At 52.2% G+C, this 13412-nt stretch overlaps 1 protein-coding gene across 1 annotated transcript; it reads right to left on the bottom strand.

The window, feature by feature from the left end:
• Positions 1-6018: 6018 nt before the first annotated feature.
• LOC137155325 (galanin receptor 2b-like) lies at positions 6019-13061 on the bottom strand. Its single transcript, XM_067551512.1, has 2 exons — positions 12658-13061; positions 6019-8130 (listed from the first exon to the last, which is right to left on the bottom strand). The coding sequence occupies exons 1-2, from the start codon at positions 13029-13031 to the stop codon at positions 7380-7382; spliced, it is 1125 nt and encodes a 374-aa protein (XP_067407613.1). The 5' UTR covers positions 13032-13061; the 3' UTR covers positions 6019-7379.
• Between the last annotated feature and the right edge of the window lie 351 nt (positions 13062-13412).

Here is a 13412-nt window from a genome sequence, read left to right as displayed (position 1 = left end):
TCAAAGAGAAAAGTGAACTATAAAAGTGAGGGGCAAACACCCCAAGGCACCCCTCTCTCTATCTCTCTTTTCACTTAAGAAAATGAAAGAAACAGCCATTAGATTTGAGGGGATGGGTCTTGACCAAAAAGATTGGTCAGTAATGCTGATGGGAGCATGTGAGTAAGAACTTTGCCTTAAATCAAGCCTAGTTTAATTTTAGCATCAGAAAGTGTTTTTCTCTCTATTTTTCTTGTAAACATTTCTAAGTGTAAACGCCTATACTTGAATTCACTTCAAATGCTATCTTCTTTTGTTACTAAACTTGTTTTGTTGTTTAATCAACTCTGGCGTGTTTGTTACATTGTTTGGGTAACTCCATTTAAGGGGGTAAGCTGTTGTGTTGTACCCTTAGTGGGCCATTGGACCTAATATAGCTGAGCTGTCTAATGCAAATTATATGTTTTGGGGGGGATATTTGGGCCTGGGAGTGTGTTGGGATCATTCTGCCAATAGTAACCAAGGCCAGTGAGAGCCAGGGTGTGGCTAGTGTTTGTGGACAGGCTATTGGGATCAGAGGCTCTGGACCAGGGCTGTGACTGGACACAGAGACTTGGGGTGTGAATTCCATGCTGGCCTGGCAGGTTCTTTGTGAGCAACTCAGGTGAGAGCTACAACAGCAAGGTATTGTGAGGCACCCTAGGTTGCAGGGCAGGTGGTGACACAGCATCTCACTGGCCTGGATTGCACCCTGGAAGGTCACAGTGTGTGAAGAATATATTGGATTCAACTTTGTGGTCATTGAGCTTTGCTGAGCCCAGCACTTGAAGCAGGGGGCACTGTTTAGGTGTACACTGCCATGGCACTTCCCTAGTCCCCCAGGGATCTATAATGCTCACCAATGCAGCTGGGTTCCCTCTCCCAGGTGCATCCAGCATCCCCCATGGAAGGTTAGGAAATGAGTAACGCATGGTGTTGGATCACTTGTGCAGATTCAGTTTCAGTAGGAAAGTTTCATGCATAACTAGTAAGTAGCAGCTGAAACTGAGAATAACACTATTTATTGACTGTAACTTTCAGAAACCACTCCATGGGGCAGATCTTAGACAGCTCTGACCATGTTAGAAGTTTCCAGTTTTCAAACCAAATCATTTCTGAGTTCTGGCACAAAAAGACTCATGTCAAATAGTCATGTGAGCAGCGTCTGAATGAGCTCTCCTCTGACACACAATCACAAGCTGGGGAAGAAGACTTCAGGAACCGACCTTATTTGCATAGCCACACCCACTCTGCCTAGGTGCACAGCATGACGGAGCTGCTTTGGCTGCAGTTGGATTGCCGGTCACTTCGTTTTTGAGTGCAGGGGCAATGAAGTTTCATCCATAGCAGAACTGTGCTTGGCGTGCTGTGCCTGAGGGGTTCACACTCAACTGAACTGCACTCGCTAAGCAAGAGGCAGGGGTGCCAAAGCCCAGTGGGGATGAGAGAGGGTGGGGAGAGGTATTTTGCCTGGTGGTGTGTGCTCTGCCTCAGAGCCCTAGACATCATTTCACCATCCCCCTCTCCACTGTTTAAGGACAGAGCTGATTAAGACTCAATTAAGAGTCTTTTGTTGTGGATCACAAGAGCTGAAATCACTGATAATGAGGTCTAAGTGCTAAGTCTTAGATCTGCTTATGGGACAGTGTCTCTGGTGAAAGAGGCTGCCCAGCCTGCACTAGCAGTGAGGCTCCCCTACTAACAGCTGACATTACTGAGAGCTGTGTTAAGTGATGAGACTCAAGACATCCTAGTGGCTGCAGTAGAGAGGGCAGTGGTGGAGTGAATGATGCAGAGATGCTGACAGCGGAGTGGCTGGCGGTGGAGTGAATGAAGGAGGAGCAGCCGACACAGTGAATAGTGCGGCAGTAGCAACTGAGGCATTGCTTAACACCTTTCCCCACCCCCTGGGGTGGGAGGTGAACTCATATGAATGCACCTCTGTCGCTGACCCTGGATGACCACTGTGAGTGGGAAGGAGTGGGGAGTGCCATGTTAAAGGGACATTTGTTTGTCGGACTTTCACACCACAAGGTAAGTGACTAAGGAAGAGGACACTGCCCAAAGTACTCTGGGGTGGGTGTTTTGCTCATGGTCACATTTTCAAATCATGCTTGTGGTATTTTCTCAAATTAAAGCCATGTTCCAGTCCCACTTTTTAATAAGTTTTCTTTTCCATACATAGACTCAGTCTTTGCAAGAGGGGAAGTATTGCCTCTTAGAGGCGCCCAGCGGTGGTGTATAGTTTCCCCAGATTGCTGGGTGGGGGTTTGAGCCAGTTCTGTGTTGTGTTGTCAAAAGGAACCCCTAGAAATTGAACCTGGCCTTTGTTGCTGCCAGCTCCACCTGGCAGAAGGGTTACAGTCACTTGCCTCTGGAGTAACCTTGTCCTGTCTCTGCGCAGCAATAGTCCAATGGCGTGGGAGTAAGCCAGAACACTTATCAGGTTCAAAGGAGGGAGTTTTTCATTTCCCCACCAGGCAAAAGGGGAATTGGCTATGTAGGGCTTGGAGCAGGTTTCAGCCTTAACTAAGGTGCTTCTGAGTGGCTTTGTAATAAACTGCCTCCTGAATCACTGCTCCTTCTCTTTTCCCGGAAGCTCTGGGTTGTCTCTAAAAACTGCTGATCAGTTAATTAAAGCTACTTGATTGTGCAGTTTGTTGCTGAGACATCTCTGCCTGGGGGGCCGGGGCACTTCGCAAAAAAAAAACCAAAAAAAAAAACCAGGGCTCTGGAGAGGTCACCATGCAGGCAGCTCTTTGTTCCGGAGCCATGCCATCTACATCTTATTTGCAATCCAGAAAGCAGCTGCCTCATAATAAATCTCTTGGACCCTCTCTGGGAACCTGCAGCCATTAATATTTATGTTCATTACCCTTTCTGCCAAGACAAACCATAACGTCTGTATGTCTGCAACATTCCTGGTGCCTCCTGCCAGGCAGAGGCAGGTGGAAATAGTGCTGAGTTTCAGCTTGTGCTCACAATATCCGACCTGTACAGCATGGGGGTGCTGAGAGCTTTCAGCACATTTGATAGCCTGGCTCAGTGGGGCCAGGCCTGCCACACAGTCGACATTGATCATATCCTGGGAGAGAGAAATTCTTCCCTATGCAGAGGCCCAGCACACCACTGGAGTCCTGTGGTCACTCACAGGCCTTGTGCGGGGTGAATCTCATAGGGAGAGCGCACTAGCAGCGCCCATTGCTCTTGAGCGCCCTCTTCTGTTTGACCCTCAAAGTGGCTTTGACAACGCCTGCAAAGGGCAGGCAAGATGGGTGGGGGAAATGAAAGGAGGATTTTGCCCATGGTGAAAAGAACTGGGGTTTAAATGTCAGGATCTGTGTTTGTGAGAGACTGGAGTAAAATCAGCTGGGGGTTTTGAAGAGGAGGCAAAAGAGGCAGGACAGCCAAGAGATAGATGCTGATCAGACAGAGCAGGCAAGGGTGGGAGAATCTTTTTGGGTGGCGCTGAAGCAATGAGGCAGCATTGCGGCACCCATGAATGTTGCAAGGAAAGATGCTGAGATCTGCACTGAGCTCTGACAGCCTTTTCCTGCATGCTTCGCTCTATGCTTTTCATCCTGAAACCACATGCATGTGTATAAGGAGCAGACTGGTGGTGGGTGCTTCCCTGTATGCCGGGGCGGAGGGGTGACTAGCTAGAAGTACTGCCACCTAGATCACTGTTGCTGGGTCTCAGAGTTGTGTGAGAAGGGTGGGGGAGCGTGCGCATGTGTGTTTCCAAGCGGCGTCTGTGTGTTGGCAGGTGTCCCTCTTTTCTTGGGCAGTTTTTCAGTGCGTGTTGCATACTCTTTGCAGAGGTGAAGGGAGATTGCCTGTGTCCGTACGTCATGGTGTCGGTGCATGAATGGGTGTGTGCAGTGTCTGTATTTATTGTCCATTGGGGGGGATGTGTATGTGTGATATCACAGTGTGTGTGTTGTCAGGCCCGGCTCCCTCCCATGTGAAGGAGGTGCAGCTTGATGGTTTGAGAGCCGGGGGCAGAGATGTATTGTACACGTCTGGCTGAAGGGGGCCCTGTGTACATGCACACACGCTTGTCAGTGGCGTGCCGTGCATCTCCGGTGCCCTGGGGCCAATACATGTATTTGCGCCCGTCGGTGGCAGCGCCCCTTGTGGGGGAGGGATCTCTGGGCCCGTTTCCCGCTCTCCCCCACATTCCTCCTCTTCCCCCTGCTGTGGGGGCGGCAGGTGCGGCGGCAGAGGCATATGGAAGGGTCCATGCACCCAGGCGCTAGCCTGGGGGGACGCCGGCTGAGCTGTCCCACTGCTGACATCCCCGGCAGCCGCGCCGACCTGGCCCGCGGCTCCCTCATTGCACCCAGCACGGGGGCGGAGAAGACGGGAGGCGGAGGGGTCGGTCACAAACTCTGCCAGTCAGAGTTTTTGGCACTGCACTTGGTCAGCACGGCCGCTGGGATGTGAGCGGGGGGATGGCACGATCCCCCTCCCACCTCCCGATACACCCCTGCGCTCTGTGCGCGGTTCAGTGTGTCGTGGGCGGTGCAGGGCTTGTGACAGTCTGGCTGCAAGGCGGGGACGTGGGCTATTGAAGGACAGCGGCGCCGTGACGGCCTCAGTTGAAATGCCAGGAGCCCCCATTGGTTGCTGCTGGGCTCAGTTGACAGACCCAGCATGGTGCTAGGCTGGTGGCTCCGTTCCACAGCCCGGTTGCCCGTTGGGTCCAGCAGGAGCGAGCTGGGCTTTGCAATGGGGCGAGGCTGCTTTCCAAACTGCGCCGTGCTTGGCTGTCTGAATTGGATGGCGAATTAAGGGCGAGAGGCAGGTGCACACTGCCAGCAGCTCCGGCCTCATGCTGAGCAGAGGCCCTTTGTCTCTCACAGCCGCTGACCCAATTACTGTGACTCCTCAGCTGCTCCCTCCTTGACTGGGGCTGAGTGAGGAGTGGGTGCTGCTGGTAAATGTCTGGCGCGGGGCCTGCGTGACAGTATCAGCCAATTGGAGTAATTACTGCCCCCACCCTGCCTTTCTCTCTACTCTCCTTTCCCAAGTGCCTGCCAGCATGTGCCTTCCAGGGCACGTAGCCCCTCTCTCCGTCGGCTGGCCTCATTCATCTGGAGCTTTCTTCTCTGCCTTCATAGGCATCAGGCGCCCTGTCTTGCTGGGAGAGGGGGTGAATGGTCTGGCAGTGGAAACGGTGGATGAGTCGAGGGAGATGGTCCCCTCATGGCTCTGATCGGCACCTGGGTTAGCACGGGACTGGGCTGCAGTGGGCAGGGCATTGCCCTAAGAGTTCAGAGACCTGGTTCTAATCCCACCTTGGTCACAGCCTGCCCAGCCAGGGTTATGCGCGTACCCCTCAGCCCGGGGCTCCTCCATCCTAGTGCTCGGAAGCTGCCCGGCCCTTCCCGGGCTTGAGAGCTGCTTTCCCTGGCTGCCATGAGTTCTAGGCGGGCGTGGGGAGCTTGCCTGGTTCAGTCAGCTCACTGCACTTATGTCAGGAAGGCAAGTGAGCTGTGGTCCTCGTAGGAAGGGCTGGGTGGACAGCAGAGCCAGTAGGCCAGGTCCTCTGCCGGTGCACACTAGCAGAGCTCTGATTTCAGTGGAGCTCTGCAGATTTACGCCGGGTGACGAAGCGGCCTTCCAGGAGTCTGCTAGCTGGTGCACTCCGCGCTTTGCCCAGGTGAAGGCTGGCAGGAGACTGAAAAGTCCTTGATCTGAAGAAGGGGCTTTGCCAGTGCAGGGTCGATCCACACAATGTGGATGGGCCCAAGCACAGGGCTCTCACAAAGCAGTACCAGTGCCACTTGTTCCCTACTCCCCTGGGTTGCCTGCCCAGAGATCCCATGCTCCCAGGGGCTGGGGGGAGAGGAATGGGCTGGGAGAGGAAGAGGCTGCTCTGGCACTCACAGGGCCGTTTCCTGCTTTCCTTTGGGATCCAAACCCAGGTTTGAATTTTGCAGCTGGGGCCCATCCCTGCTCCTAGCACAAAGAATATCGACAAAGGCCCCTTCGCTGCCCAAATTAGGAAACCACGTTTATTTGCTGTGGGTTAGAAAGACACCTCCACGGTATGTACAGCCCCGTCCCACTCACGCAGACCCCAGCATGCCACATGCGAAGGAGAGCACCGAAGCAGACACACACAGGCTGCCGTATACCCATGCTATGAACACAACTTGCTTTAGTGGCACCCGGGTTATAGTGACTGGCTTGACCATGGCATAGAATCATAGAATATTAGAGTTGGAAGGGACCTCAGAAGGTCATCTAGTCCAACCCCCTGCTCAAAGCAGGACCAATCTCAGCTATATTTATAGTCGATAAATTGGTACAGATTCAGACAAGCTGTCCCAGCAGCCTCCAGTCACCTGCCTCATAGGTTGCACTGCCTGCGCTCTATGGCCTCACCTGCTGTGCAGAGCACAAGTGCCGATGAAGTTGCACAGTGAGTGCCGGGGAAGCGGGCAGCTCACACATACAGGCTGTGCTGTGGTGATGGTCCCCATGCCTACAGCTGGGCCAGCGTCAAGTGGTGAGCTTGTGGCAGGTACAGCTGGGTGGGCAGCCCGGGCTGGGAGAAGTAGGAACCTGACCTCACAGGGCTGGAGCATAGGTCAAAAGCTGAGCACGTGGCCAAGGTCATGGGTTCGTAGTGACAAGCACCTGGCCAGCACAACAGAATCTGCAGGGCAGCTGCAAATGCACGTGGCAAATGGCGTGGTACACAACAGGTGCCCCAAGCAGAGGCTGAGGGACAGGCTGGCACTGTATGTTCCCCAGGGAGTGTTTGAAAGCACGACTAGAGCAGCCTCAGGCAGCTTTGCCTGCTGAATTTCTGTGCTCTCTGCTCTGAGTGATGCCCCGTCTCCTATGTTAGAAGGAGCAGAGGGGTGAGAATCTGCCTCCAGCCAGACTTTCATGAGCAGGAGATGGGAGGGGCTGGGGGATGGGGATGTTTGCAGCACAAGAAGCCAGAGAAGTGAGGCAAAAAGCAGGTCTGCCTAGCTGGGACTCAACTAGAGCAAGGCCAACCCGGGTGCAATTAAAGGAGCTGGGCCGGTGCTGCCGGTCTCTGCTCTGTTCACAAAGATGGGGCCCAAAGAGCTTTAGTCCAACAGGATTGGGGCTTCAGTGTGAAACCAGATCTGTTCCCTCCCAGGGGCAGGCCCACTCTGGCACACTGCCTAGAGGGCGCAGCTGCAGTGCTTTGGAGAGCACTAGGCCTGCGGCATCACAGGAAAAATGTAAAGTCCAAGGGTAGGAGTGGGAGTCTCTGGGGATTTCCCTCATGTCCTCTCCATCATCCAGCAGAAGGGGAGGCCTCTCCCTGCCACTGGCAACATGGCACAGCTGTCCAAGAGGATGGAGCCTTGTTTCTAGGAGATGTGAAGGGGCCTGGAGGAGCCTGACTGGACCATGAGGGATCCTGCATCCAGCTCGCACCCGTTCTGCCGTCCGTTGATCTCCTCATTCATCCGGGATACTTCAGTGGAGTCTGCCTCGAAGCCAGGCACCATGTGGGCAGCGTGCACCACGTGGACCTTGTTGCGGGCCTTCTTCCTCAGGAGGCAGCTGAAGACCTTCTTGAAGCCCTTGCGGAAGTGCTTGGAGACCAGGGCATAGACGATGGGGTTGAGGCAGGAGTTGGCGTAGGCCATGCAGTGGGAGAGCAGCCGGAAGGCGTAGGTGGCCTGGTTGAAGGGGAAGTCCCCATAGAGGTAGCGCAGGATCACCACATGATAGGGCAGCCAACAGAGGCAGAAGAGGATGGTCACGATGATGATCATCTTGGTCACCTTCCGCTTGGCCTTTTTGGACTCTGACATATCCTCCAGGGGGTCCACGGCCGTCCACAGGTACTTGATGGTCCTAGTGTAGGAGAGGCTGACGATCAGCACAGGGATCACGTAGCCAAAGGCAAACGTGCTGGTGTCCATAATCCTGCGCTTCCATTCCTCCCAGCCGGGCATGCAGATGTAGCTGGACTCCCACTCGATCAGGTCGTAGTAGCTCAGGTATGGACCAGCAAAGACCACAGAGAGGCCCCAGATCACAGCCATGGTGGCCACCGCATTGCAGGGGGTCCGCAGTTCCCGGGAACTCAGCGGGTAGCGGATGGCCAGGTACCTGGAGATGAAACCAAACAGGCAGTGGTTAGGGGGACGGAGGACTCTGTCTTGGACACACAATCGCTGTGGGATTTTTGCTGTCCCATGGTAGTGGTTACCTCTCTCCCCTTCTGCTTACATCCAGTCTCAGCAAATGGGCACAACATCACTAAGGAAGGGGCCTCACCCTCCTAACCCTGCCTCTTCAGAATACGGCCCTGCGTAGGGCACCGTTTTTCTTCCTAGTGGGATTCTTCCTGGACACCCAAAATTTTCTAACCCAGCCCCATCCCCTCCCTCCAAACAAAGAGGACTGGGCCCATTTCCCTGAACACTGGCCGGAGCGGTGAGGTTGGGGAAGCTTCTCATGTGTAACACGTGATACGTCCACTACCCAGGGATGGAGTGCGTTCCCTCCATGGCTCTCCCAAGCCTGGCTGGAGCAGGAGGGGAAGGACCAAACACTGGCCAGCCCACATGGACACGGGATCCTTCCTCTGCCAAAAGGAAGAGACTGTGCCTCTGCCTGGCTGAGAATGAGGCCAGGAGCTGATCAAGCACCGGGAGGCTGAGAGAGCAGTGCAGCTTGCAGGTGGAAGAGCGCTGTGTTCAGCTCCCTGGCATGCATCAGCAGGGAGAGAGGATGAGTGGCTGATGAGAACATCTGTCTGCAGCACCCCAGGAGAGCTGAAACATGTTTATTGTGACAGTCTCTGCAGGATCCCTGCTGTGGGTGACAGTTAGGAAGGGAGACAGCTGGGACCCTAGCTGACTTGTGGACAGGAGGCTGCGGGGAGGGGGAAGTAGCTGTCAATGCAGGCACAAGCTCTTCACTGCTACAGTCTAAGCCTGTCCTCGTCAAGCAGGGAGCGATGCTCAGCTGCCACGTCCTGTGCCTCTGGCAACAGAGCACAGCCAACAGCACAGGAAAATAAGTCAGCCAGCACAAAGGGTCACCCCAATCAGTATCCTAGCTTGTCTCTGCAGTGCCGTCCATCTAGAAAGCTCCCAAAGCGCTTCCCAGACTAGGCACGGGGATGGCTTCATCCTGTGCTGAAGTGCAGCCATCTCTAGGGTGGAGCACAGCAACATTCTGCAGCAGCAACGCTACACAGCAGGAGAGGTGGAGAATAGCCTGAAAGCATGTGGGCAGAATGCGGTGCTAGGGAGTTGTAGGCGTTTTCAGAGACCGTCCCTGATTCTGAGTTAGCTGCAGAGATGCAGCTTCCATCTCCCATGGCAACTTTGAACTTGGACTTTCCGCCTGCAGTGAAGAATCTCAGGCACCATGAGCCACATTCCCTCATGTTAGGAGTCAGTCCACACTCACAAGCTACCTGGGGTCAGCTTTAAGCCAGTACTTGGGTTGGAGACCTCCAGAGATTGCTTACAGTAAGTGCTAGTAGTGACTCATAAATCGCTGCTTCCATTGCGATATAAATCTAAGCACCTGAGCACGTGTGATCGTTGTGTGATCTCACAGCATCTTTTTCAGGAGTCCTGGGGCTGTGCCCTGAAGTCCTGGTCCAGTTCTGGTCTATCTTAATGCCCCCTGCCTTTTCATTTGCGGATGCTGTTCTTCTCTTCTTACCCCAACCAACACCTAGCACACTGGGATCCTGGTCCCTGACTGGGTTCCTGGCACTGCAGTAATATCAATAACAAATAACTGCTGGGGCATTCCTATAGAAGGGGCTGCATTTCAGTGGTGAACATAAGGATGGCCACACGGGTCAGACCAATGGTCCATCTAGCCTAGGATCCTGTTTTCTGACAGTGGCCTCCCAGATGCTTCTGAGGGAATGGACTGAACAGGGCAATTATCAAGTGATCCATCCCCGGTTGTCCAGTCTCTGCTTCTGGCAGTCAGAGGCTTAGGGATACCCAGAGCATGGGGTTCTGTCCTTCACCATCTTATCTACTAGCCATTGACGGACCTATCATCCATGAATTTATCTAATTCTTTTTTGAACCCAGTTATTCTTGTGGCCTTCACCACCTTCCATGGCAACAGGTCCCACAAGTTGACTGTGCACTGTGTGAAGCACTTCCTTATCTTTGTTTTAAACCTCCTGACTATCAATTTCATTGGGTGACCGCTGGTTCTTATGTTATGTGAAGGGGCAAATAACACGTTTTCTCTGCACCATTCATGACTTCATAGACCTTACATGGTCCCCCGTTAGTCATCTCTTTTCTAAGCTTAACAGTCCCAGTCTTTTTAATCTCTTCTCATATGGAAACCGTTCCATACCCCCATCACTTTTGTTGCCCTTCTCTGTACTTTTTCCGATTCTAATATATCTTTTTTGAGATGGGACAACTAGAACTGCGTGCAGTATTCAAGGTGTGGCTGTACCATGGATTTATATAGTGGGATTATGATATTTTCTGTCTTATTATCTATCCTTTTCCTAAAGTTTCTAACATTCGGTTAGTTTTTTTGACTGTTGCTGCACATTGAGTGGATGTTTTCAGAAAACTATCCACAGTGAGTCCAAGATCTCTTTCTTGAGTGGTAACAGCTAATTTAGACCCCCATCATTTTGTATGTATAGTTGGAATTACATTTTCTAGTGCGCACTACTTTGCATTTATCAACATTGAATTTCATCTGCCATTATGTTGCCCAGTCACCCAGTTTCGTAAGATCCCTTTGTAACTCTTCGCAGTCTTCTTTGGACTTAACTATCTTGAGTAAATTTGTATCATCTGCAAATTTGGTCACCTCATTGTTCACTCCTTTTCCTAGGTCATTTATGAATACATTGAACAGCACGGGGCCCAATACATATCCATGGGGCACTTCCCTCTTATCCAATGACTGCCTACTTTGCTTAAGAACCTTTGGTGAGGGACCTTGTCAAAGGCTTTCTGAAAGTCCAAGTACACTATATCCACTGGATTACCCTTGTTCATATGTTTGTTGACCCCCCTCAAAGAATTCTAATATATTGGTAATAGTGCTTCCTATATAGTTTGAGAAGCACTTTAGGATCGTTCAGAAAGAGAGGTAATATGTAAGGTAAGATAGCAATAGTCATTAATTACCTGTATATAGAATATAGCTTTTATATAGTACACTTCATCAGTAGATCTCAAAGTGCTTTACAAAGAAATTCAGTATCATTATTTCCATTTTACAGATAGGCACAGATTAGCTCAATCTATCTGTAAATATTTAGACAGAACCAATCCATGTAGTATCTGCAGGACTCTTGACATCTTTCTATCTTCAGTCCCTGATGTCAATGTGGGTCTCTCAATCACAGGGGTAATGTCTCATCCTTACTCCCACCAGCAGTGAATGTAACAAACAGGAAAAGGGAGGTGGCCCAACCACGCCAAGCGCATGGTCCAGGGAAAGAACATATACTTCCCACTCTATTGCACTGAAGGGTGAAGTCGGGGCAGCATAGCCAAGACTGGGCAGATGTCCTATCAGAAACCAAATGGACTGATTCTGATCTGCCACACTGCTGTACATCAGGAATAGGTCAGCTGCAATCAATAGAGTTACATTGCTGTACAGCCATGTGAAGTCAGAATCAGGGCCCAATACACAGCATGAACCAAAGCATACTTTCAGAACTCTGCCTTGAACGCACACTCTGAGCTGCATTTCAGGCAGAGCACCGGCAAGTGTCAGCCGCACAGCTTTACTAAAGGCAGCAGAGACCTGCTGACTTACACCAGCTGAGGATCAGGCTTAATAGTTTTGTGATATGAAACTGGGTCCATTGTTCCATAGATCTAGGGCCAGATTCAGCCCGGCTTTAAGCAGGCACACCTGTACTGGAGACAACTGACTCCTCACTGATTACACCAGGACTTGAGTTTGGCTCCCAGTTTGAATGCACCAGGTGCAGTCAATGTATTATTGGCACAGATGTTGTGGCTTCTAAACTGATCATTTGTCCATGTGTTTTAGTGATGGTCTGACAGCTGTGAAAAGGCAAGTCCTCTCTTTACCCACAGAGTTAGACTCTATCTAGCTTAGGCACGTCTATCTGGCCACTAATACCATGTTATCTGAGCACCTCACAAGCTTTAACGTATTTATCCTCACAACAGCCCTGTGAAAGAGGGCACTACTATTATCCCATTGTACAGAGAGGGGGACTGAGGCACAGAGCTGCAAAGTGATTTGTTCAAGGTCACCCAGGGAGTCTCTAGCAGAGCAGGGAATTGAACCTAGGTCTCCACATTCTAGGCTAATGTTCTAACCACTGGACCATCCTTCCTTTAGAAAGGCAGCACCAGCTGCACTGGTGGGGCTACTTCTAGGCTGGAGAGTGCAGAGGCTACATCTCCTTGGCCTGGAAGAAAGGGACACCTGTCTAAGAGGAACTGTACAAAGTCCCTCCAACCCTTTTGGCACAGACCGCAGAGGAACGGCTTTAGGTCCTTACTGATGCAGGCTGGATTTGACTTGGTGGGGATGAGCCCCGTTTTCCCCATACCCTGAGCCATCCAGCTCCAGAGGCCAGGCACAGGGCATCTGGTATGGCCCAACAGCCCCGAGGCAGGTTTCGGCCTTGTTTACCTGTCCACTGAGACGGCAGCCAGCGTGAAGCTGCTGGCATACATGGTGAGGTAGATGAAGAAGTGGACGGCCTTGCACGTGAAGGAGCCGAAGACCCAGCCCTCCAGAGAGTAGATGGTGGCCTGGAAGGGGACGCAGAAGATGATGAAGAAGAAGTCGGCCAGGCTGAGGTTGAGGATGAAGAGGTTGGTGGTGTTATGACCCATCTGGCCGTTGCGCAGCAGCACCGCCAGCACCAAACTGTTGCCTACCGTTCCCAAGAGGAAGATGAGGGAGAAGACCACTGGGACGATGACACTGGCGGGGCTGAACTGATAGCTGTCCGAGGAGTTCCAGTACCCAGCCAGGCTGGCAAAGTCCTCGTGCTCTGTCATCCTGCCTTCAGGGGAGATGCAGGAAACCTGGAGGGTTCGAGAGAGGTGAGAGATCTTACTGAGGAAGAGAGGAGATGGATGAGTGGGAGGGTCAGACACCGTTAGCAGCTCTGTGGCCAAGTGCTCTTCAGCACTACCTGCTAGTTACTATTGGCTCAGGGAACACACAGTAGGAGACAGGGTCTGTCTTAACAAAGCCAGTGTCTACGAGCTTCCACTCCCTCCTTGGCAATTCCTCCCCCCCGCCCCTGAACCCGGGATCAAGCTGTATGCATCCCGCTGTGCTCCCCTAGCGATATCTCCTTGGGGAGCCCTGCCTGCCTCCAGCACAGATAAAGCAGAGCTCCCCTGTAGCTGGGATCTACGCACACTGGCCTTTGC

This window comes from Emydura macquarii, unplaced genomic scaffold (genome assembly GCF_026122565.2).
Source record: "Emydura macquarii macquarii isolate MOO-44397 ecotype Brisbane River unplaced genomic scaffold, CSIRO-AGI_Emac_v2 contig_1348, whole genome shotgun sequence".
NCBI lineage: Eukaryota > Metazoa > Chordata > Testudines > Chelidae > Emydura > Emydura macquarii.
This window is presented reverse-complemented; position numbering and strand designations above follow the sequence as displayed.

Coding starts and splice junctions, on each gene's coding strand:
- LOC137155325 (XM_067551512.1), bottom strand. CDS start 13,031: ATGACAGAGCACGAGGACTTTGCCAGCCTGGCTGGGTACTGGAACTCC. Junction 8,131..12,657: donor GCTGCCGTCTCAGTGGACAG/GTAAACAAGGCC, acceptor TTTCATCTCCAG/GTACCTGGCCATCCGCTACC.